At 49.6% G+C, this 23,248-nt stretch overlaps 1 protein-coding gene across 3 annotated transcripts in view; it reads right to left on the reverse strand.

Annotated features, from left to right (window-relative positions):
- Positions 1 to 1,468: 1,468 nt before the first annotated feature.
- The window catches only part of TMEM63B (transmembrane protein 63B), a 41,709-nt gene continuing 19,929 nt past the window's right edge, over positions 1,469 to 23,248 (reverse strand). For 2 of the 3 annotated variants that reach the window (XM_036765790.1, XM_036765788.1), the window contains 19 exons: positions 20,227 to 20,264; positions 15,330 to 15,472; positions 15,051 to 15,102; positions 13,586 to 13,694; positions 12,967 to 13,037; positions 12,713 to 12,793; positions 12,139 to 12,262; positions 11,314 to 11,447; positions 10,874 to 11,011; positions 10,497 to 10,650; positions 9,453 to 9,559; positions 8,881 to 8,967; positions 8,562 to 8,627; positions 6,758 to 6,920; positions 5,868 to 5,973; positions 3,979 to 4,146; positions 3,411 to 3,526; positions 3,110 to 3,181; positions 1,469 to 2,398 (listed from right to left, as the gene is read on the reverse strand). In XM_036765790.1, the coding sequence (XP_036621685.1) occupies positions 2,129 to 2,398; positions 3,110 to 3,181; positions 3,411 to 3,526; positions 3,979 to 4,146; positions 5,868 to 5,973; positions 6,758 to 6,920; positions 8,562 to 8,627; positions 8,881 to 8,967; positions 9,453 to 9,559; positions 10,497 to 10,650; positions 10,874 to 11,011; positions 11,314 to 11,447; positions 12,139 to 12,262; positions 12,713 to 12,793; positions 12,967 to 13,037; positions 13,586 to 13,694; positions 15,051 to 15,102; positions 15,330 to 15,472; positions 20,227 to 20,264 (2,199 nt within the window). In that variant the 3' untranslated portion in view covers positions 1,469 to 2,128. Of the gene's footprint in view, positions 2,399 to 3,109; positions 3,182 to 3,410; positions 3,527 to 3,978; positions 4,147 to 5,867; positions 5,974 to 6,757; positions 6,921 to 8,561; positions 8,628 to 8,880; positions 8,968 to 9,452; positions 9,560 to 10,496; positions 10,651 to 10,873; positions 11,012 to 11,313; positions 11,448 to 12,138; positions 12,263 to 12,712; positions 12,794 to 12,966; positions 13,038 to 13,585; positions 13,695 to 15,050; positions 15,103 to 15,314; positions 15,473 to 20,226; positions 20,265 to 23,248 lie in introns of all 3 variants that reach the window. The other variant, XM_036765789.1, reaches the window with a different exon arrangement.

Below are 23,248 nucleotides of genomic sequence, written 5' to 3' on the forward strand. Positions count from 1 at the left end.
TCCACAGACATGCTGCTGTCCAGTTATGTCTGACTCTTCATGAGCCTGTGGACCCACAGCACTCTAATATTGGCTGTGGGGTTTTCTTGGCAAAGACACTGGAGTGGTTGGCATTTCCTTCTCTAGTGGACAAAGGCAAACGGGGCAGAGGGGAAGGTAAGCAACTTGCTCCATCATACAGCTAGGATGTTTCTGAGGCCAGGTTTGAATTCAGGTCTTCCTGACTCTATGCCTAGACTCAAGCAAACCTGGGGGAAGTGGGAAGGAAAAACTGAAATGGGAGTGGGTGTGGGTCCCTCTGTCTACTCTTTCCCCACCTCCACCCTACATCCCTTCCTAAATTGGGCCCCATTCATTCATTCTGGTCCTAGTTCTTGTGTGGAAGTCTGGTTGTAGGGGAACTGTGTCTCTCTCAACCTAGTGGCTTTAAGAAATATAGTTTCAGCAAAAATCCCAGACTAATAATAATAATATTTATACGGTGCTATGTTCGAGATACTGTGTTAAGCACTGTAACTCAGACACACGCCTGCTATGGGTCAACATGACTAAACAAATTCATGGCTAGCTTAGCAGCCAGCCTTTTAATGATGGGTCTCCTCCACAATTAATCAGCTGGATACTCTTCAGATATCCAATTGTTTCCAAGACCATCCAGGAAGCCTTTCCAACTTAATGGCCTCTCTCAATTGCCTGTACCCTGCTTGCCTGGCCTACCAGAACATAGGGTTGCTTTCTCGCCATGATAGCTGTCAAAGAACATTGGTGGATGATCATAAAAATAACTGACACCTACGGACAGCGTGTTAACATTTGCAAAGAGCTTGGGAGAATTATCTCACTGAAGATGAACACACACTGCTCAAATTATGTCACAGTTAATTTTATCCTGGACACCTGCTACCCCATGGCACATAGGCAGTAATCTGGCCTTTCAGTATTCTCCCAGTGGTGTTATGTGGCACCCAATCATGGTGGTCCCAAGCAGGCTACAGTCTATTACTAATGATGACTTCCTCACGAGAAGTGGTGTGAAAGATATTGAGGGCATGAATGACTGGAAAACATGGGACTGTCATTATAATAAGAGCACGGGTTTAAACATGGATGGCTAGGCTCGGTGCTACAGTGGTAGCCATCAGATCTGAAAAGATCCATTAGGCCTGTAACGTTTTTGATGAATCCCGAGGAAATGATACACAGAAAAGAGGGCAAGTCTAGGTCTTTGGCCAGGAATACCCACACCACACCAGTAATACCAGATCCCCCAAAGCATTCAAGCATAACTTAGGTCTGGCCCCCCCACCCTCTGCCCCTAGCCGAGTGGCCTCCCCTGCAGTCCTTTGCTCTTTTACACAGAAGCCTAAGGCAAGTAATTGGAAATAGAAGAAAGGCAGTGGGCAGTTAAAGAGAGTACTGAGAGATACATGGATGGATCTGGGAAGCATCTCCATAGACCAGACACAATCTGACCTGTTTCTTTTCATTTTTATTTTAATGGAGAAAAAAAAGTGCAAAACCCCATTTTCCAGTGTCAGCTGTGCCCCTCCCCCCCCAGCCCCCGCCCCCCCCTCCCCGACTCCTTCCCCATTACCTGGGGGACAGATAGGCTCCACTTCCCACTTGGCCCCCCACTCCTCTCATGCAACCCCCAAATGGGGTAGGTAAGGATAGAGGTGTTCCCAAAGCATAAGGGCCTGGTGGGGGATTGGGAACTGAAGGGGTGTAGGTCCCATTGTCCACTCTGACCCCCTGCCAGATCTCTAGTCAGTGGCCCCTCACGGCTCTCATTAACCCCATTCTGGCCATTGTCCTGGGTGGGGGGAAGGGCCCCTGGTTTGGGGGAACCTGCCCTTTGCCCTCCCCCCCCCACTCTGCCCCGGGGCCAGCTCGGGGCAATTCTCCTCATTGGGTAGGGGAGGAGGGCTTTCAGGGGAGAGGCTGGCCTCCAAGGAGGGAGGCAGTGGGCAATATCCCCAAGGTTGAAATACCTTAATTAAAGCAGAGTGGGGGAAGGAAGAGGCTTTAAATCTAATAAATTATTAGCGTTTTAGTGTCCGTGGGGGGTGGGGTGGGGGAGGAAGGGTTAGGAGCAGGGGCTGAGCCACCAGGGCCTCCCCCACCCCCCTCACTGGTGGATTTCATTCTCTATGAGACTCTCCACATAGGACTGGAAGTCTGGGTCCGAGAGCTCCTCCTGGGTTATCAGTGTCTCCTCATCGTGCTCTAAGGATAATGGAGGCTCCTCCTTCATACATCTGGAATTCACAGAGGCCCCAGACATCCCAGAGACCCCAGAAACTTCAGAGGTCCTAGAGCCCCCAGACACGCCAGAACCACCGGAGTCCCCAGAATCTCTGTCTTCCTCTGAGTCCTGCAGCACCTGAGCAATGTACTTCTGTGGGGGGTTGGGTGGAGGTGAGAGAGAGAGAGAGAGAGAGAGAGAGAGAGAGAGAGAGAGAGAGAGAGAATGAATGGAGACAGGGGAGGAAGGACAAGGCACCAAGATTAGGTGGAAGCAATATCACTGGATGGAGGGTCTCTAGGGTTAGGGGTGAATCCCGGGAATCTTGTGAAGGCTGGGAGAGACCTTAGACATCACCTAATACAACTACTATAAATGAGGAAAACAGAGGAATAGAGGGTGAGTGACAGGTACTAAGCATCAGAGTCAGGATTTGAAACCAGGTCCTCCGACTCTAATCAAGACAACAAGCATTTAATAAACACTGACTACACGCCAGGCACTGTGTTAAGTGCTGGGGACACAGAGAAAAAGCCAAAGCAAAGCCAGGCCCTGCCCTCAGGGAGCTCATGCTCTTGCCAGTACACTACAGTACCTTTGATAACTCCTCTGTCATTTGTACACCTTTTTAAGGTTCCCAAAGTGTTTCCCTCAAAAACTTTGTGGTCCTTCATGAGAGACGGGGTGACAGCATCCTTCCTCCCTTGACTTGTGGAGGGGGGAATATGGAAAACTGCCATGAATCTCCTATTTCCAACATGACGTGGATTTTCTCTCCTTGTGGGAAATCATGGAATACTGGGCACTTTGTGGAGAAGAGGAGTAGGGGAGACCTCGATGCGGGAGGGAAGAAGGGATACTCACTGCAGATTTGACAGCGGTGCGACTACCATTGATTCTGGAGTCACTGGCATCCCCTGTTTCGGTGTGATCAATCTGGGGGTAGACGGTCAATTGTGAACAATGCGGAGGAACCGCTGAACTCCAGAACTTCCTGGTCTCTGCTGGATCCTCTTTTCTGTTTCCCACCCTGGGCGTCCCAGTTGTTTAGTCCATTGCCCAGAGCATCTTTACCACCTGGCTTCACCAGTCACCCCACAATTTTTCAGAGGCTTAACCTGTAGTTTCTAAGATAGATTTACCCCGATATCCTCTTCCATCTCACCTTGTAGTTGTGGGCACTGAAATATTTGAAGTATCCAAAGCAGAGGTGACAGAGAGAGATGACAATGGTGATGATCAGGACCACAAACGTAAACATAGAAGTGGGGGCCAAGAACCCTGTGGGATTTGGAGAAATGAACAGGGTTGGGGTGGGGAGGGATGTGGCTCCCTCAGCTTTTGTGTAAAGGTCCTCCAGGGCCATCGGCTTGCCTCTATCAAAGCTCTTCCTTCTTTCCTCATATTTCTCCATCCCTTTGAGCCTTCCTTTGTCCCTTAATCTCTTCCCGCAGTGTTTTCCCCACCTTTTCAATGCCATCCCATCCTCTTCTCCCACTGCTTAACTCTCCCCAACTCTATTCTAGGTCAGGAAAAGCTAGATAAATTGAGTGATGGTAGATTTCAACCTCCCACAGGACCCTGGGCTTTTTTCTTTTCCCTTCCCAACTCGCCTGGACAGGTCCAGGGGCTTTATTTAGCTTCCTAACTTTAATGTCTGAAGCCCTCCCCCACCTCCAACTGAGGTGCTGTTCCCACCCTGGTCACCCCATCTCTCCCCAGGCCTCCCTCACCGGCACGCAAGATAGAGAAGAAGAGGAGCCAGAAGAGACAGAGGATGGGTGCCGCCACCACCTGGGTCACAGCCCCAGCATGGATCTTCTTGTCCAGCTTGGCCGGCAGGTATGCATAGTATAAGTTGTATCTGTCCACCAGGTGCTTCAGCAGCATGTACATGAGCCCTAGGGGGACAGGTAGGCCAGTGCCCTGACCTCTGATCTCTAAACAACCCTCCCCCCTCCCCCCCCATTATGGAGCCGAGGCCCAACAGGGCAGCAACCTATCACTGACCCACTAGAGGCATAGTTTACACAGTAATGATTAATGGGCATTTGGAATTACTCACTTTCTGTCTCCCTCCCTCCCCTCTCTGAAATTCTACCATGTGGTCCATTCCTTTAGAGCAGGGGCTTTTAGCTTGGGGTCTGTGAGCTTTTTGTGTTGTTGCTGAAATATTTTGAAAACTGTATTTCAATATAATTGCTTTTCTCTATAACATCTCTATATTACATTTTAAAATTTATGCATTTAAAAACCTGATTCTGAGATGGGGTCTATAGGCTTTATTATATTACCAAAGAGGTCCAGAACACAAAAAAAGTTAAGCAGCACTGATTTGGAGACTGGGCCATTTCTTTAGAATGCAAATGACTCCTGGGTAGTCAGCCAGCACGTTAACTGCATCAGTCTTTTACATTTTAGGATGAATTAACTTATACGATTGGTCTCCTTCCTTAGCTAAACCCAACCAAGTTCCTTGAACGATTAGGAGTTCTAAGTGAAGGGATAAGAACGGAGACATTGCCTAGAGAGGGGAGACTCCAGAGAAGGGACTGGGGCAGATTACAGAGAAGGGTGGCTGGGGTAGGCCAACCATACAAACTATCATTTTGTAGCTGGCTCTGTCCGTGGACCCCTGAAAAGGAACTGAGTTGCAATATACATTGTTAAGGTGATTTGGATAACAGCTCAAGGAAGCCAAGGTTTGGGTGATAGCAGGTAGGAGTGGAACCAATTACAGGCCAACTCTGCCCCACCAATGCCTGGCAGTTCAGAGCAGGGAGGTCTATACAAGGTAGGCAAGGTGTGAAAATCACATGCCCTTTGTACTTAATTCCCATGCTACTACGGGGACTTATCACAAAAAACATCTTTGTACCTTGAGGAGTGTTTTGCCACTAAAAGTATATGCATCCATCCAAAGGATCATTAGAGCATCATTAGTGATTACCCCTGAATGTTGCATCTGAGGTGGCTGCATACCTTGTCCATCCCTAGTGCTGGCTAGCCCAGCCTACCTACAGCATAGACATCTTGGGGACAGTCCCCTGGAGGCTTTAGCTTCAGTATTGTGACTCACCTTCCCTTCAATCCTCTGTCCCTGAGTGCTTTCCCAACTAACCCAAAGGTTCCTCCCCTGGTCCTGAAGGCTCTTTTAAATGTGACTCTGTGTGTGTGTGTGTGTGTGTGTGTGTGTGCGCGCGCGCGCGTGCGCGAGTACACATGCACATGCATGGATGTGTGTGAACACAAGGGCATCTGTGTATGTCCAGATGTATTTGTAGATGTGCCTAAATGGTCTGGTGTGTGAGTACCTCAGAATCTGCCTGTACTTTCTTCACATTGCCCTCCCTCCTCCCCTCCTTTTTCACCTAGAGCCTGCAAAGGGCAGACCTGGGTTGGGCTGTTCTCTCCCCCCACCCACAGGCCAGGTCCCAGACTGAGGCAGAGACCGGGTGGGAGGATCCAGGGGCTCTGTCCTCCCAGCCCAGGGCTCTGTCCACTCGGGGCCAGGCCTGACCTAACCCTCATAGCCCAGCACAATGCTTCCCAGGTTGGGGAGTGGCCCTGGCTAGGGAAGTCCCCCTCAGCAGGGCCCAAGTCCCGGCGCGGCGCTGCCTACCGAAGGGTACGATGATGGGGCAGGTGATGCTGTAGGTCATGACCACCGTGAAGACGCACATCATCCAGGCATAGGCCGCGCCAAACTGGAACTCGTAGGCCTGGTGCTGGGGGGGAGATGGGGCAGGGGTGGGGGAGTGGGTGGCTCAGAGACTTCTGGGGACCCGAGAGGGAGGGAAACAGGACAGGGAGGGACAGGGTATGGAGAGCTGGGAGGCTGGGATGATGGTAAGAAAGCAGGGGAGATGATGGCTACAGGGTGAGGAAAGATGAATGGAGCATGGAAAAGGTGAGGGAGGATAAATAGGGAAGGTAAGTATGGAGGGGGCAGGGGAAGGAGTGATGGAAGTGAGGGAAGATGTTATGGACAAGGGAAGAGGTGACAGGGACTGAAGGAAGATGAATGGGAAGGGAAATGGAGAGTGAAGGAAATGAAGGAGAATGGAGGCAGGAGAAGGAATGGAGGCAGGTGACAGAGGATGTAGAGGGAAAGGAGGACAGGTGATGAGGAGATGGGAAGAGAGGAAGAATGGAAGGACAGGGAGAGTAGAAGACCGAGGGAAAGGAGGCTGAGGGGACAGAGGAACTGGGGATGTGTGTACCGCAGGCGGTTGTGTGAAGAGGTCAGAGTACAAAAGCATGAGAAGGAAAGACAGGCTACCTAGGTTCACCTCCTTAGAAAAAGGACGGAGTGTCCCCTCGTGGGGTAAGAGCAGATGGCTGTCAGTCCTGTTCCCTTGCCCCACTCCCAAGCCTGTCTGCTTCTGTTCTTCCCAATGCCCTCCCTTAGGCCCCTCCTCTCCCCTTGACATCTTCTCCCCCTGCTCTGCTCTCCCACCAGGTGCCCCAGACCAGGGCCTGAGCTGTGTATGGGGAAGGCCCTCACCATACCCGCTTGACGTTGCGCCTTTCGGCGGCGGAGTGAGCGAGGAAGAGGCGGATCATGTATAACAGCAGCCCTGGGATTCGCAGCAGGTCCATGGCATTGCCGATGAAAGCCGAGGCAATGACGTAGTTGACAAAGAAGGCGCCGTTGTCCGGCAGGAACACACACCTGTGGGCACCATTGGTGCTCCACTACCATGCCCAATGGTGAAGGGCACTACAAGGCTCAGTCCCCAATCCACATAGTTGCTGGCTCTTCCTATCCCAGCCTTCAGGAGCACTCTCCTTGCCCCCCTCGCCTGCTCTGCCCTCTTGCTTTGTGCTTCTCCCCCCAGCACCACCCTGCCCTCTGTGTACTCTACACCATATGGGCCCTTTCCCTGAGGAGATGAGGTGTGTAGCCCTACTGTGGGGATCTGATGAATGTCTGCTCATCTAGCTCCAAAGCTAGAATCCTAGCTAACCAAGCAAGGGCAGACATTCTATCTAGAGAGAGCACCACAGTGGGTGCCCCAGAGACCACAGAGCTTGGGTTCTCCCACATCCTAGAGTATGTTTCAGACCAGACACCACCAGACTACCTCTCATGCACACCTCCATCCACAGAGGCCCCCAATGTCCCAAAGCATGTCACCATTCACTGCCCCCCCATAAAACCACTAGTGTACCCCTAGACGCCCCAGAAAGTATGTCCCATAGAGATACAGTGTGTTCACATGGACAATATACAAATAGACACCTCCACATGGAATGTGCTCCACAGACATGCCAAAATATGTTCCATTGAGCACATTCCAACAAGGATCTTGCCCACTGAGAGCAGTGGGGAATGTGGACAATGGACACACCAGAGTGTGTGACCCTAGACAGCCTAACCAAGGCACGTGTGCACAGACACACCCAGGCTGGGCCTCAGAGATTTCTAGTGTGTGTTTCCAATAGACTGTCCATACCATAGACAGTTCAGAGTATGTTCCCAGGGAGGGCCCTCAGACACTCCTGAAGCAGGCATTCCCCCAGACACAGCTCAGAGTGGATTTCAGACTTAGGATGAGATCACTACAGTGTAGGTCCCCAGACACCTAGAGAACGTACCCTCAGAGAGACCACCAGAATGTTTCTACACCCACATATCTGAGTATGTTCCTAGACAGCCTACCTACAGAAACCACCTGAATGTGTACCGTCAGAGATATCCCTAAGTGCGCTGGAGTTTGTCCCTCCTATATTCTCCCACCTTTTGCCTTAATAAATGTTTATTGACTATCTCACCCACAGACACCTCAGGGGATGTGTTCCCACAGACGCTACCAGAATATGAACTCCCAGGTTAACTAGCCCAGATACCCACTACCCAGCGTGGGGTACTCTTAAGAGTGTGGAGGTGCCTTCCAGAGTCTGTGTACCTACAGACGGACACCTCAATGTTGGTCTCAGATTTCCAGGGCATGACACCCCCCTTGACCCCAAGATAACCTATCCATAGAGATCACTAGAATACAAGTTCCTGTCGACACCACAGAGCTTGTGAACAGGGACACCCTCAGAACACGTATCTGTCTGGGGCAGTCTCAGCATTCCCCCTTTCCAGCACCATCCCTGGCCACCCTAAGTAGACCAAGAGTCTATCCCCATAGACACAGCAGTTATAAAGGTCCCCAGACACCTCCAATGAGTAGCAGAGCCTGTCCCCTTGCCGATGCCACTCTCCTATCCCCATAGGAGGCTGTGATTGTTCTGTCATCCCCTCCACCTTCCTTGTCAGCTAGATGTCCCCCCATCACTCCTGTGTGCCCCCCAGGTCACTCACTCAAACCGAATAGCCCCTTCAGCCAAGAACTTCTTGTCGAAGAGCCAGCGGAAAAAGAAGTCCAAGCTGCAGGGAGGACAAGGGGGAGGGTGCTGGTGAGGGGCAGCCCAGGCCCCTTCCCCATTCCCTTTCCTTCACAACTCCCAGGCATCAGCCTCCTTGTCTTCTTCCCTTCCCTTTTGGGGGAGCCCGAGCTGGGAGGCAATAGATCCAGGGGGCAGGTGCCTGACCTCCCTTTGTTCCCTCATCAGGGAGAAGTGGGAAAGGGGAAGTGGGGAGAGGGAGCTCCCTTCCACCCCCACTGTACCCTGCATCCTACCTGGTCAGGCCCAAAGAAGGTAGCAGCAGTACCATGAAGATTAGGAAGGTGTAGCATTTGTGCATGGTTGTTCTGTTTTCTCCAGAGCTGGGTGGGGGGGCAGGAGAATCATCATTGTCAGTCTGGGACAGCAGTGCCCCTGCTCCCCACCCACCTCTCCACTCCTTTCTTTCCTTTGTCTTCAAAGGACTTGAGACTTAGAGCAGGGGACGGACGGACCTAGAAATCCTTTCCTTCTCAGTCCCCACCTCCTTCTTGAAGCCTTTCCTGGTGCCCTAGCTCTTCTCTCTCTCCTCAAAGCATCTTACATTTATTTATCTCTGTATCCGCCTCCATCCTACACCCCTCCCAGGAGAATGTACACTTCTGGAGGATACTTTTTTTCTGTGCTTTGTGTCTCAGGGAGACCTCACTCATGGTCAGTAAACTGAGGAATGTGAAAGAAATAAGGGAAACGATTTGCTTAAGTTGTCCCACAGAAGTGGGACATATAGGATGTGACTGAGCCACACGGCCTTCCCTGCAGGAGAGCGTGTGCCAGGAGGAAGCGGAGCTGAGCCTGGGTATCTCACCGTGTCCAGTGACTCTCCAGGAAGGTAGAGTAGTAGACGATGGTGGGGAGCAGGGCTGAGAAGCACCACAGCAGCAAAGTGGGGAAGAACTGGGTGATGATAGGGTTCTGTGGAAAGGACAAGGGAAAGAGATGAGGTCGTCGTGCCATCCTGGCCTGCTCCACTGTCTCTGTCCAAGCTTCTCCTGCCTCCCGTTAATCAAATGGCTATTCTGGGTGGGAAGCTTTTGAGATTACTATGCAAAATCCTAGGAGAGTATGTGTAGTACGAGCAAGGGGTCTGTGGAATACTGAAGACGGGTAAGCATCCCAGACTGTGGCCTTAAGAAAAGCAACGTGCTCCAAGTCACACAGCTAATCAGCGGCAGAGTTAAGATTGAAATCTAGACCAGCCAATTCCCCAGTTCAGTATGTGCACGAGTGTGTATGCATGTGTGTGTGTGCGCGTGCATGTGCATGCGTGCATGTGTAGTTAGCTCCCAGGAGAACATCCCTTAGGATTGGTGGGAGGGGCACATGAACAAGGGCACTGGATAGATGGTGCAGATGGCAAAAAGAACAGCTGAGCAGGGGGTATTTCATTGCACAGGGGTCTGGAGAGGCTAATAATCACGTGGTGGTAGGACTGAGGCATTTCAAGGCAGGGAGGGGGGACGGAAGAGTTTAGAGCCTGTTTAGTTAGCCTTTGAAAGCAGGCCCAAGATTTTTCTTTTTCCCTTAGTATGCAGCACGGCCCATAGGAAGAAGTACTTAATAAATGATCCCTCTTGAAAGCATGTGGAAATTTTTGAGGGTTCCCAGAGAGAAGGCCATGCACTTGACTAACTTAGAATGACATTTATGATCTAGCTAGACAAGAGGATTACAGGATTTAGAAATAGAAGCACCTTATAGATCATTTAATGCAACCCTTTCATCTTAAAAATGAAGAATCCAGGCCCAGATATTGTACAGTGAGGGCAGCAAGTGGGAGCTAATGTGTTAGGCTCCTGTGTATGTTGGGGACTGGAGAGGAAGGACTGATGTGGAGGGCAGGGAACCTCACATTGAGGAATTCCACAGGCTTGGTGACGTTGAACTTGTCCATCGTGGTGATGATGATGGCAGGTGTGGTGAGGAAGAACAGGAGGATGAAGAGCACCACGTTGATAATCAGGCATCGAAACCACCAGGTGAAGCCACGGATGGAGAGATTCTCCCTGTACATACACGTGTGTGGTGGACATGGAGGGGAAGGAGGCCGTGTCCGAGTCCACTCTCTCCCCTCTCTCAAGTTAGTTCTCTCAGTTTCCTTGCCCTACTGTCCCATGTTCAACTCTAGAGGGTCTGCCTTGTCAGACTCCATATGTCCTCCCTCTTAGCCTCCCCCAACCTTGCCTCTTTAGCAGATCCCCACATATGCACCCAGCCTTCTTCTCTCACCAGTAGATGTTCTGAGGGTCGGGGGCAAAAGATACTGTCCAGTTGGTGATGTTCAGGGAGTCACTGCAGGATGAGCTTCGGGGCTCCCCTTGACATGTACAGCCTTGCCAATTACATGCATTAAAGTCCTTCAGAATACTGTGGAGGGGGAAAAGTAGAATATATAATTTAGGAGTAGAGGGAGATGACATTGGAGAAGAGGGCAGTGGTTACTGAGAGAAAACGAGAAGGGGCTAAAGGTGGTGGGGAAGATGACACTGGGGGAGACAAGACAGAGTTGGAGGGGCAATGGAGGAGAGGTCCTCAGAATGTATACTATGTAGATGGGACGGTGTCTTTAGAAGATGCAGCTGGAGGAAGTTCTGGCAAGGTGACAGAGTGAGTGGCTGGTGGGTGGGATTGTGAGAAATTTGAGGGGCAGGGTGTCCCCTGGGGCTTACAGGGCAGCGATGCTCTCATTGTGGAAGGTCACAAAGGCCATGCCCAGTGGCTTCTGGTTCACTTTCTCCTGCTCCTGCTTATACTCTTCTTTTAGCTTCTGTTCCAATTGTGTGTAGTACTGGATGGCCTCCACCTGGGGGGGGGAGCGGTGGTGGTGGTGGTAAGGAGGTCACAGAGAGAAGAGGCCCAGGGCTTTGAGAGAAAGATAGGTATTCTCGGGTACAGGGTGGGGGAAGAGGTGAGAGGGACTGTGGGGAAAGAGAAGGGCCTCTCTGCACACAAAAAAGCCGTCTCAGACAGGCACTGCAAGTACCACTGCCCCTACTTCACAGAAAAGGCAACTGAGGTTCAGAGACCTCAGGAAGCTTGCCTACGGTCACCCAGTAAAGTCACAGAACCAAGACTCAAACCCATGTCTCATGATGCCAGTATTCTTTCAGTTACACATTGAACTCTCTCTTTTGTCCCTCTCCTATGCTGAGTCTTTAGGACGCTGCGGGGAGGGGGAGGTTATTGGAGCACATGGAAGTTACGTCTGTGTTCTTCCGTTGGCCTCCATGGACTCATGCCTGCCTCTGGGGGTGGGGCGTGTGTGTGTCTGCAGAAGTGCCCATTTCATAGGTGTTTTGGCACTTCTGTGAAGCCAGGTTTTCACTAGGGAGCCCAGGCCTCTGAACACACACCTGTGTCTGGCCGCCGGGCCTCTGAACACACGCCTGTGTATGGCCACTACCGTTTCTCCTGGTTTCCTTTCCCCTTCGGTGCCGCCCTGGGGAGTCCTGCTACCCAGTTCCCTCCCTCTTCCCCTGCCTGACCCTGCCTACCTCTTCACAGCCACGAACAGCACAGCAGCAGAGGTGCCCACAAGGTTTGGGGTTGATCATAGTGGGGACGTTCTCTCTGGCCCGCAGGTTGCTGAAGTATATCCTCCCTCGCTCTGCCTCCTTCCTGTGGGATCCAGGGGACAAAACTACCCATCAATGGTGTGACAGGGCAAGGGCAGCCCCATGATTTTCACTCTGTTACTGCTCCCCATCCCTGAGGGTCCTTTGTCCAGTCTATGTGTGGGGGAGCTCAGTTGGCTCTGAAGGTCACTGGAGCCCTTGTGAAGTCCTCCTCCCTATTTACCTGCCTCTGGACAGGATTATACAGACAGACAGAGAGAAAGGGAATATGCCTTCTTCTTTGGAGCCCTTCAAGAAAGAAGATAATCATGGTCTTCTTAGCGTATCCCCTTGACTCTCTACATGTCAACTCCCAAAGTCTTTCCTGAAGTCTAGCCTGAATTCCTTAAGTAACACCCACAGCTTGTTTTCTTCCAAGATGTTCTGCCCTTAGAAGGGACAGGTAAATGGTGACACCCTTTTTCCTGGGGCCCTCCCTCAGAGAACCACTTACCTCTGATCTTCCAGGGACATCAGTTTGGCGACATTGTAACAAGGCCGGGCCTCAAGCACGGTGCAGTTGGGATATGCCTCCCTACAACATAGTCCCCCATCACCATCTAGGAGGGACACAGCCCTCCACCAGTGTACCCAGCGCGTCTCTGCCCCTCCTCCTGGCCCATGCGCCACACCAGTGTTCCATCTCCAGAGGCAGGAGGGGCGGGAGAGGCCCCAGCACGCACAGAGAGGACAGCAGGGTTGACTCACTCAAAGTGCTTCTTGATATTTTCTGATTCCGCATACTTGGAGATGCCATTGATGAAAAGGGTGCGCTTCACCTGGGGGGAAGGGGGACGTAGAGGAAGAAGGTTCACTCTGCTGGGTTCTACATTTCCAAGGGTGGCAGAACCCTCAGAATGGGAGGTACAGAGTCTAGGCAAGGCCTGAGAATGGCCTGGGGAACAGCTTATGGTGGTGGGGGTGGGTGGTATGAGGGCATGAGGGAAAAGATGGGATCATGCTGCAGGAAATCTGGATTGGAAATGTTTATTTCACAAGGGTTTTCCTGAGGAGATGCTGTTTGTTAGATGAGGTGGAGATGGGGAGAGAGAATAGGAAGAGATAAGAAAAAAGAACATGTAGAAGGAAGAGGCTGCTACAGATGTGGGAGGAAGCAGAAGATGAAGGGGGAACATGGGGGAAGAGGATGGAGAAGACAGAGAAAAGGAAAGGACAAAAAGGAAGAGGAGCAAAGAGAAAGTAGGATAAGAGGTGATTAGAGATGAAGAATGAAAAACTGGGTGGTGTAGATTTGGGGCTGGGGAATGGGAGCAGAGTGTTGGGTGGGATGATATGGGGTTGGCGCGTCTCTTTAATTTCCGCTTACCATGTCGTCTTCTTTATATCGCATCTTGGAGGTATGTCTTCGCATGGTATACACAGTGAGTAGTAGGTACAGAAAGGCGAAAGAGGTGTGCAGCCATAGCAGGTTGTTACTGCAAAAGAAATGGGGATTTGAGGGAGGATATCTAGCTGGGAGCACAGACCCTGTTCCCATATTACCAATCTCTAACCCAGTCTGTGCATTAAATATTTCACTTTGGGATCTCTACATTTCTGACTCTCTTAAAAGGTTTATGAGTTGACCCTTTCTCTCTTCTAACCAAATCCTAGACTTTAGATTCACTGTCTAAAAGGTCCGTCACTAGCGTAGGCCCCCATCACCTTATATTTGGACTGTGGCAGTACAGCCTTCTAGTTGGTCTCCCTATCTCAAATCTCTTGCCACTTTGGTCCACCCTTCACTCTGCTACCAAAATGAGCTTCCTCGAGTGCAGGTCTGACCGTGCCACCCCTCCTATTTAACAAACTCCAGTGGGTCCTTCCAGAGCACCTGCAGGATTTTAAAGCCTTTCCTACTTTTCCAATCTTCTTACACCTTATTCAAGTGGATGGGCCACCTAGCTGTTCCTTTCCCACTGCACACCATCTCCTGGCTCAGGGCATTTTCCCTGGGCCTTCCCCCAGACCTGGAATTCTTTCTTTCCTGGTCTTTGCCTTCTGGCTTCCTTAAAGTTTCAGCTCAAATCCCATCTTCTGCAGAAAGTCTTCCCTTTAATGTCTTTCTTCTAAGATTATCTCTAGTTTATCCTCTCTATATTTTGTTCATATATTGTCTCCCCCATTAGACTATGAGCTCCTTGAGAGCGGAGACTTTTTTTACTTTCTTTGTATCTCCAGTGCTCAGAGGAGTGCCTGGTACACACTAGGCATTTAACAAATGCTTATTCACGTGGCATCCCCTAAGAGGCAGCCTGGTGTAGTAAAGAGTCCTAGAATGAGGAGTCATGAGATTTGGGGATTAGAAGCCTGACTCCATCACATACCAGCTGTCTGACCTGGAAGAAAATCCCTTTATCTACCTGCATCAGAGTTACATCTGTAAAATGGGGAAAATATTTGTACTATGTGCCCTACAGGCTTGTTGTGAGTGTCTCTGGAGAGCTCCCTTCACCCGAGAGCCCAAAGCCTCCCTGCTGGTGACATGTTCTAGGTGAAGCGCTCTCTTCTGATTCGGGTTAAGGCCATCTCCCCCCCTACCCCCCATGGTTGTTCCTCAGATACACACTCTATAGTTTCTTCTCCTGCTCCATTCCCCACTCTTGTTCCCAGCCTCTTCTCTTTACTGAGCAATCTTAACCTTTTCCTGCTCCCACCAATGCATCTCCTTACCCGTTGTCTTATTTCTTTCCTCATCTCCAGGTCACCAGCCACGTACCCACCTCCATCTCCATCCCCCAGCTCCACACTAGTGCACATCTTTCCTTTTGGTTGGTTTCCCCTATGCTCACCTTGAGTCTAGGTTGGCAATGGTGGTTCTCCCAAAGCTGTAGGGGTTGTTTTCTTGGGGTAAAAGGAGAGAGAAGAGGAACAGGAAGCTGTGAGCATCAGGAATTGGCCCATCTCCTGCTGCCCAGCGCTTGGCACACAGTAAGAGTTTAATAAACATTTTTTATTCATTCACTTGTTCATCGTTCATTAATTCAGGTCACTTCCCTCCCCTTCTTTCCCCCCACTGTCCAGCAGGTTGCTTGAGAAATTGATAGGAAGCACACCTTCCCCCCACTGACCAAGCAGGTTCCCTGAGAAGTTGACAGGAAGCACAATGCCCACGGAGAGAACGCCTGCGACCGCAAGCAGCCCAATGATGTGTCGCTGGAATGTCAGGTAGTGTACTGCGTCAGCTCCACATTTGTCCAAGATCTCCTCATCCCTGGGGAGCAGGGTTGCAAAGGGAAGGGAAATAGGGGATGGGGAAGAATACAAAATCAAAATTAATGGAGGGGGGAAGGCCAATGGCCATTCCCTTCTCCTAACCCCTGACCTTCACACCTATATTTTTCCAACTTTCAGACTAGGAAACATCACTCCCCAGCCTCCCTTGTCTCTGCAAAGGGATGCAAGATGGAAGGAAGGCTTAGAGGGTGTGAGATGTGTGTGTGTGTGTGTGTGTGTGTGTGTGTGTGTGTGTGAAGAGAGGAATACAGAAGGAGGTGGGAAAAAGAAGTGGGAATAGAAAAGAAGGATGAATAAGAAAAAAGAAGAGAATGATGAGGGAGGAAAGAGGTATATGTTGATGCCACCTCAAATACCCAGGTCCTTCTAGGTCATCCGCCCCCCTCAACTCCCACGATCTACATTTTCTTCACTTACCCTCAACCGACCACAAGGATCAGACATTAGATCTCACCATTGCTCCCATCCTTCCATCTCAGTCTTGCTAAACTATCCTTTGTCCTCATTGAGACCTCTAGTCTCGCTACACAAACCCTGTTCAATGAGCTTGGCCCTGGCCTCACTTTCCTCTCTTCAGTCATAATCTTCCCGCTAACTACTCCTGCTACACACTCTTCCACTTGACTCCTTGCATATCTTCCAAATCACACACTGGAGTTACTTTTACCATAAGAGTCTCTTCTGATCCTTTGTCTGTCCTGCCACACAGAGTTCACCTGGGCCCTCACTACTGCATGGTAATCCTTCCTTCTTACTTGACTATTACATTGTTTGTTGTACTTGTTCCAAGCAACTGCTTCTCTCTCCAAGTTTCTGGTCATTCCTTCCTTCCTCTCTCCCTTCTGAGAAAATCAAGGTCACCTCTCACCCACTTTCTTTTCTCTGTACACCATTCCCTGTTCTCTAATCTTTAGTTTAGCCTCCTCTGGTGCTTTGGTCCAGCCCTCTAATTGTGCCCTTGATTACCTTTCCTCTGTAAACCTGTCCTTTCAAAAAAAAAAATCATTTCCTCTAGTCTCCTGTCTCAAGGTCACAGCCAAAGGCTGGGGAAAAATCATCTACCCTGGCTGCCTCCCACACATGCCTTCCTTCTCTGGTTTCCATGACACTGTCCTTTTATCTGACTGTTCCTTTTCAGTATTTGCTAAATGAATGAGCCCTTTGTTGGATCATCATCCATGTCCCACCCTCTAGGTGTGAATGTCCTGGGCCCTTTTCTCTTCTTTCTCTATACATTTTTACCCTTAGGAATCTCATCAGCTTTCATGAGTTTAATTATCACCTGTATCTAGGTGGCTCCCCGCCCCCTCCCCCCAAATATGTATGAAAATGACTCTCAAATCTCAACCCCAACTTTTCTCTTGGAATCCAATTCCAAACTACCAACTGCTTAGTGGGCATTTCCACCTGGAAGTACCACTGGCACCTCCAACACGTGTCCAGGACAGACCTCATCGTCCTACACTCCTCTCCACAGCCTTACTTACTCCAAACTCCCCTATTTCTTTTGAAGGTACCACCATCATTTTAATCACCCAGGTTTATAGCCAATCAGTGGCAAAAAGTCTTGTTGATTCTACCTTTCCAACATCTCTTCCTTTTTTCTCCCTCACAGAGACTCTAATATCCTTTATGCCCTTCTCACCCTTCATCTGGACCACTTCAAAGAGATCTGAATGACCTCACTGCTTCTAGTCTTCCCCATCTCCAAACCATCTTCCATACAGCCGCCTAAATAATTTTCCCAAGGCACACGTTTGAGTATGTCACTTCCCTGCTCTAAATACTCTAGTAACTCTCAGGGCCTAGACAGGATGGGGCAAACAGAACAGGCACTTAATAAATGCTTGCTGATTGCCTTTATTTAAACTGGCATTTAAAGCCTTTACATTACTTCCTCCTTCACTTAGTCTACATTCCAGACTAAGTGGTCCATTCCCTGTGCTTTGAATTTGACAGTCCATCACTGAGTCTTCCCAAAGGCTATCTCCCACGGCTGAAAAGCATTCCTTCCTCCCCTCCAACTCTCCAAACACCGTTTCCTTCAGGGCTTCCTTCATGAGGCCTTTTCTGATCTCCCCAGTTGTTCATATTCTTTCCTCAAATTATGTTGTTTTTACTTATTTGTGCATTGCACATCTTACATTCCTCCCAGTACAATGTAAGCTCCTTGAGGGCAGGGGCCAATGCCTAGTAGAGTGCCTTGCAGAAATTAATGTACGTAACAAATGCTTGATAAACTGACTTTAGAAAACAGGAAGGATAGATTGGAATGGGGAGGGTAAAGCAAGGGGAGTAGGGTGGAGGAGAAAAAATAATGATGATAAAGACAGCTGGTACCTCTATAGCACATTAAGATTTGCAAAAGAGAGGAGCAAGAAAGCCTGGAGAGGAAACAATAGGGCAGAAGGGAAAGAAGAGCAGGATAAAAGAGATGGGGCGATGGATGGGGAGTTCCATCGATTCCATCTATCCACCTCCTTTTTGTTCATTCTCCCATTACTCCTATTCAGGCCTGCACCCATCTCACCTGGACTCTCCTTAACAGCTTCCTAGCTGGACTCTTGGCCTCCCATCCCTCCCTTTTCCAATCCACCCATCACACGGACATCAAAGTAATCTTTCTAAGATCTGATTAGGTCACTCTCCTAAACCCTTCTAGTGAGGCTCCTGGGATAAAATACAAATGTCCTGACCCACCCCTTAAGCCACTCTACAGCCTGGCTCCTAATGACTTTTTCAGCCTCATTTCCTGTTACTATACTTCTCCATCTGTGCTCACTATTCTGGCCCACAGTGGGCTACCAGCTGTTTCCCAAACCTGAAGTGTCATCTCTCCCTGCAGGGCATCCTTGGAGGCTGCAGTATGCTCCCCTCTGTCCCCACCTTTCATAATTTTTCTCTTCCTTCAAAGTGAATTCAGGTACCTCTTTCTCCTGCGAAGTCTTCCCTGACCCTTCCAGCTGAAGGTGCGTGCTTTACTTCCATTTTCCTAGAATATATCAACTAGCTTTGTTTTCTATTTTGGTCCTATCACACCTACCTTACGTGCGCTTTTGGCAGGGAGCGTCAACTTTGTATGACCACTGTGCACAGCTTGAACACAGCAGGTGAAGAACGGGAGCAGAATGAGAAGAGAGTAGAGGCACGCAAAGGGAAGAGGAAGAGGGATGAAGAGTGAAGAAGGAGGCAGGACCAGAAAGTGAAGGAGAAAATGAAGTAGGAATGGGAAAAGGCAGAGAAGGTCCCGTTGATGGATCAACAGTACCTTGGAGTGTCAGAAAGGGGCTCTGTCCTTTGGCCCAGGGGTTGGTTGGGAGCCAGCTAACCTCATGAAGATGTTACTTAGTACTGCCTGATTGGCTTTTCTCTCTCTGCATCTCTGACTCTGTCTGTGAGTTGAGTACGCCCGCTTTCTGGTCACATGCTCCTGCCAGCTCAGTAAGTGCTTCTGCCAGCTGACTGCTTCCTCCTTCCAGGTGACTGCTTCCTCCTGCCAACTAAAGGCCTGCTCCTGCCAGCAGAAGTGTCCGTCCTGCCTGTTGGGGTCTTGCCCCTTCCTCTTGAGTAGCTCCTCCTCCCTAATGGCTAGCAACTCCTGCCAGGTGGGTAGGGACTCCTCAAAGCTACGTACTGGCTTCCGCTGGAAGGGCAGTGTTTTCTGCCTGAATGCTCGTCCCTGCCAGCCAGGCAGTAGGTCTTCCCTGTTGTGCAATGGCCCATGCCAATTGGGCAGTAGGTCCTCCCCGATTGGAGGCAGGTCTGTGCTTCCGGGTAGCTGCTTCTGACTGTTGAGTAGCTGCTCCTGTTTGCTGAGCAGCTCCTCCGTGCTTCTGGGGAGCTGTTCCTGCCTGCCGGGCACTCCCTCCTGCCTGCTGGGCACTCCCTCCTGACTGCCGGGCACTCGCTTTTGCCTGTTGGCCACTGGCTCTTGACTGTCGGGCACTTGCTCCTGCCTGCTGGCCACTTGCTCTTGACTGCCAAGCACTTGCTCCTGCCTGCTGGCCACTGGCTCTTGATTGCCGGGCACTCCCTCCTGCCTGTTGGCTACTTGCTCCTGCCTGCTGGACACTTGCTCTTGCCTGCTGGACATTTGCTCCTGACTGCTGGACACTTGCTCTTGCCTGCTGGACACTTGCTCCTGACTGCTGGGCACTTGCTCCTGCCTGCTGGACACTTGCTCCTGACTGCTGGACATTTGCTCCTGACTGCTGGACACTTGCTCTTGCCTGCTGGACACTTGCTCCTGCCTGCTGGACACTTGCTCCTGACTGCTGGGCACTCCCTCCTGCCTGCCGGGCACTCCCTCCTGCCTGTTGGCCACTTGCTCCTGCCTGCTGGACATTTGCTCCTGACTGCTGGACATTTGCTCTTGCCTGCTGGACACTTGCTCCTGACTGCTGGGCACTTGCTCCTGCCTGCTGGACACTTGCTCCTGACTGCTGGGCACTTGCTCCTGCCTGCTGATAAATATGAAGCTGTTCTACTGAACTGTCCTACCATTTTGGCCAGACAGACCTGATGGCTGGGAGGGAGACCTAGATGACAGGATGAGCTGCTGATGATACTGGGCGGGAGGAGGGAGGCAGGGATAAAAGAAATTCCTTTCCCAGGTGATGCCCAGTGAGTTCTAGGAAGGGTCAGGCTGGAGTCCTCAAAGGCTCTAGCTTTGAAACTTTGGACACCAGCTGAGGTCTGTGAGAGGGGAGCCTGAGGCCCCATTATACTTACTTTATCCTGAAGATTGCTGTCAGCCAGGAGCAGAAACCCTGTTTTGGGGGAGGGGAAGGGGCAGAACAAAAGAGATTTGTCACCCGGAGCTGGTTTCCTACCAACCTCGAAAGCAACATTGGCTCTTCCCCTGACCTTTCACCTTCTGCTCCTTCTCTCCTGCACCTCATTCCATCTCCTCTCACCAAGGGACTTCAGTTGACTTTCCATATCTTGAGATTAGTTTCCACTCTGGGTACTATCTAGTGCTTCTGATTCCACATTTCCTAGCTTTGCTTCTCTGACAAAAAGGGCTATGGAGAAAGTCTTAAGATTCTCTCTGGTATTTGTTTTCTGGAAAGGCCTGACCAAGGAGTTGCTGGACTAAGACGTAGATTTAGTTTCAATACCCATGCTCCATCTATGCCCATCTCCCTCTATTTTCCCTGAATAATACCTTTCTAAAGCTAGTAACTCCTCACTTCCAACCTCTGCCCTTGGCCTCATCTTCTCCTGGGACCCTGCTTCACTGCTCTTCTCTGTGGCATCTTTCTCGTCTTCTTCACTAGCTCCCTCCCCGATGCCTACAAACATACTCAAGAGCTTCCCTGTACAAAAAACCCCAAACCCAAAACTTTCCTTGGTTCTGCCACACCTATGAGCTTCTCTTTTTCACTGCTAAGCCCGAAAGAATGGTCTACACTTGGAATCCCCACTTCCTTCTCTATAACCTGACTTCTGCCCCTACTACTGTATTGAAACTTGTCTCCAAGGCCACTATTGGCCTCTTAATTGCCAAACCCAATGGCCTTTTCTCATTTCACATTCTCCTGGATCTTTCTGCAGCATGTGACACTGTGGAATATCCCTTCCTTCAGGATATTCTCTCCTTCAGTCCTTCCACTTCTCTGATAGATCCCTCTGTCTACTCTCTTAATGTAGCCACTCCCCAAAGGCCTTCGTCCTCTTTTTTCTCTCTACCTACCCTTTCTTCTCTTAGCCATCTTATATAATCCCATAGTTTTAGCTCTATGTAGATGATCTTCTAATCTATAAAACTAAATCTCAATATATCTGGACACTCAAGAACCTTAAATTCATGTTCAAAACTGAGCTCAACATATTTCCCCCCAAATCTGTTCCTCATTTTCCGGAATCTCATTACTTTGTCCATTACTCAGGCTCAAAAGAATAAGGTTATTTTTTGCTCCACCCTCTTCAATATCTAATTACTACATCTAGTGAATTCTACCTTAGCAATAGTACTTCTATCTGCTCCTTTCTTTCCACTTTCACAATCTTAGTGAAGAGTCACATGATCACTTGACTGGTTCATTCCACAAGAAATCTTCCACTGTGAGTCTCTTCCCACCTGTATTCCATCCTACACATTAAGTTTTCTAAAAAACAGCTCTGGTTACATCATTCCTAGGCTTAAAAAACTTTGGGTTCCAACCGTGTACTGAATATAACCTAAACTCTCCAGGGAAGCACTGCTCTGCACAGGTGGGCACCAACTTATCTTTCCAACCTTCACCCAATCTATGCTCCACTCAAATTAGTTTCTTTGATGTTCCCTCAGTTTATTTCACCTGTTCTTATCACTCCCTATGCCTGAAAGTCCCCAGGTAGTCTTACTTATCCTTTAAGACCCAATTAAAATACCATGTCCTCCAAAAAGCCTTCCTTCCCTCGACCTGCAGAGGTACCTCTCACACTGTGGTACTCCCCTGTTTATCAACTATCTGTGAGTCAAGTCTCTACTGGATATCCCCACCTTTTGAGCAGGGGCGACATCTTATTTTAATTTGTACTTGACTTGACACCTAGCACAGAGCTTTTCTTGCATGTTTAGTGATTGAATGTGATTAAAGTTAGATTTTGATGCAATTGATGTCTCTTAGGGGTCCAGAAGAAAAAAAGAAAGGGGATCTGAGTGGGTTTGGATCCTATAATGAATGGTGAGAGGGAGTTATTTTGAGGAAAGAGGCTGAGTCCATTGAGTCTAGGTTAAATTTCTAATTCTCTTCCTAAGAGAAACAAAGTAGGTTTCTTGGGATCCCCATGATTGACACTAACAAAAGTCTGTGACACTGTTGCAAAGAACACGGCTTTCTATTAGGCCAAGAAGTAGTTCTTAGCTACTAGTGTTGTATCTCCTATTCACCTCCCTTACATGGGCATACCAGAGGTGAGGAACAGTAGGATGAAGGGCCTAAGAACAGAATCTTTCCCTACAGTCAGACTCCAGGTTAGGGCAGGGGCAGAAAGAAAAAGGATTCCCTGCATTAGATGGATAGTGAGTTCCACTCACCAGCACTGCTAGCTAGGACAAGGGGCAATGATAGGCAATTACCTCAATTAAGTCTTGGCTTGATTCTGACCCATCTGGTTACTTGTGATTTATTCCCTTTTCACACACAGGGAGTTGCACAGTTTGAGACCTAGATATGCTTGACTTATAAACCACTTTGTTGCTATTCCCTTTCTTTCTGGTACCAGGGTCATTTGGACCTCTGGAGTCCTTGCCTACACATTCCTCCTGTCTCTTCCCCTGCACCCCCACAACCAAAACAGCACCAATCTCCAAGGCTGGGGGAGGCTGGTGATTAGGGAGGCAACATGGCATGGAGGAAACAACACTAGATTGGGGGTCAGAGATCCTAAGTTCAAATTCCAAGTTAGTTACTTACTAACCCTGAAACATTGGCCAAGTTTCAGTCCCTAGACACAAGTCTCCTCCTTTGTGAAAGTGGGATAGTTGGGGTGGGAAAGAAGGAAGGGCCGGGTAGATCAAGATGATCTCTTAGATCCCTTCTGACTCTGGAGCCTCTAAGTTGGGGGCTGAGGTATACTGTGAATAGATGGATGGATTAAAGAAACTTTTATTCTATAAAGTAGGGAGATCTCAAGATAGAGCCAGCCTGGTGTTTCCTTTGAGGAGAGAATAAACTTCCCCAAGTTGGGTGCAGCATAGATTGGGAAGGGAAGAAGTACAATGTAAGATGAACTGGTGACAGGCTGAGGAGTTTAGATTTTATTC

This window comes from Trichosurus vulpecula, chromosome 7, assembly GCF_011100635.1.
Source record: "Trichosurus vulpecula isolate mTriVul1 chromosome 7, mTriVul1.pri, whole genome shotgun sequence".
Classification (NCBI taxonomy): domain Eukaryota; kingdom Metazoa; phylum Chordata; class Mammalia; order Diprotodontia; family Phalangeridae; genus Trichosurus; species Trichosurus vulpecula.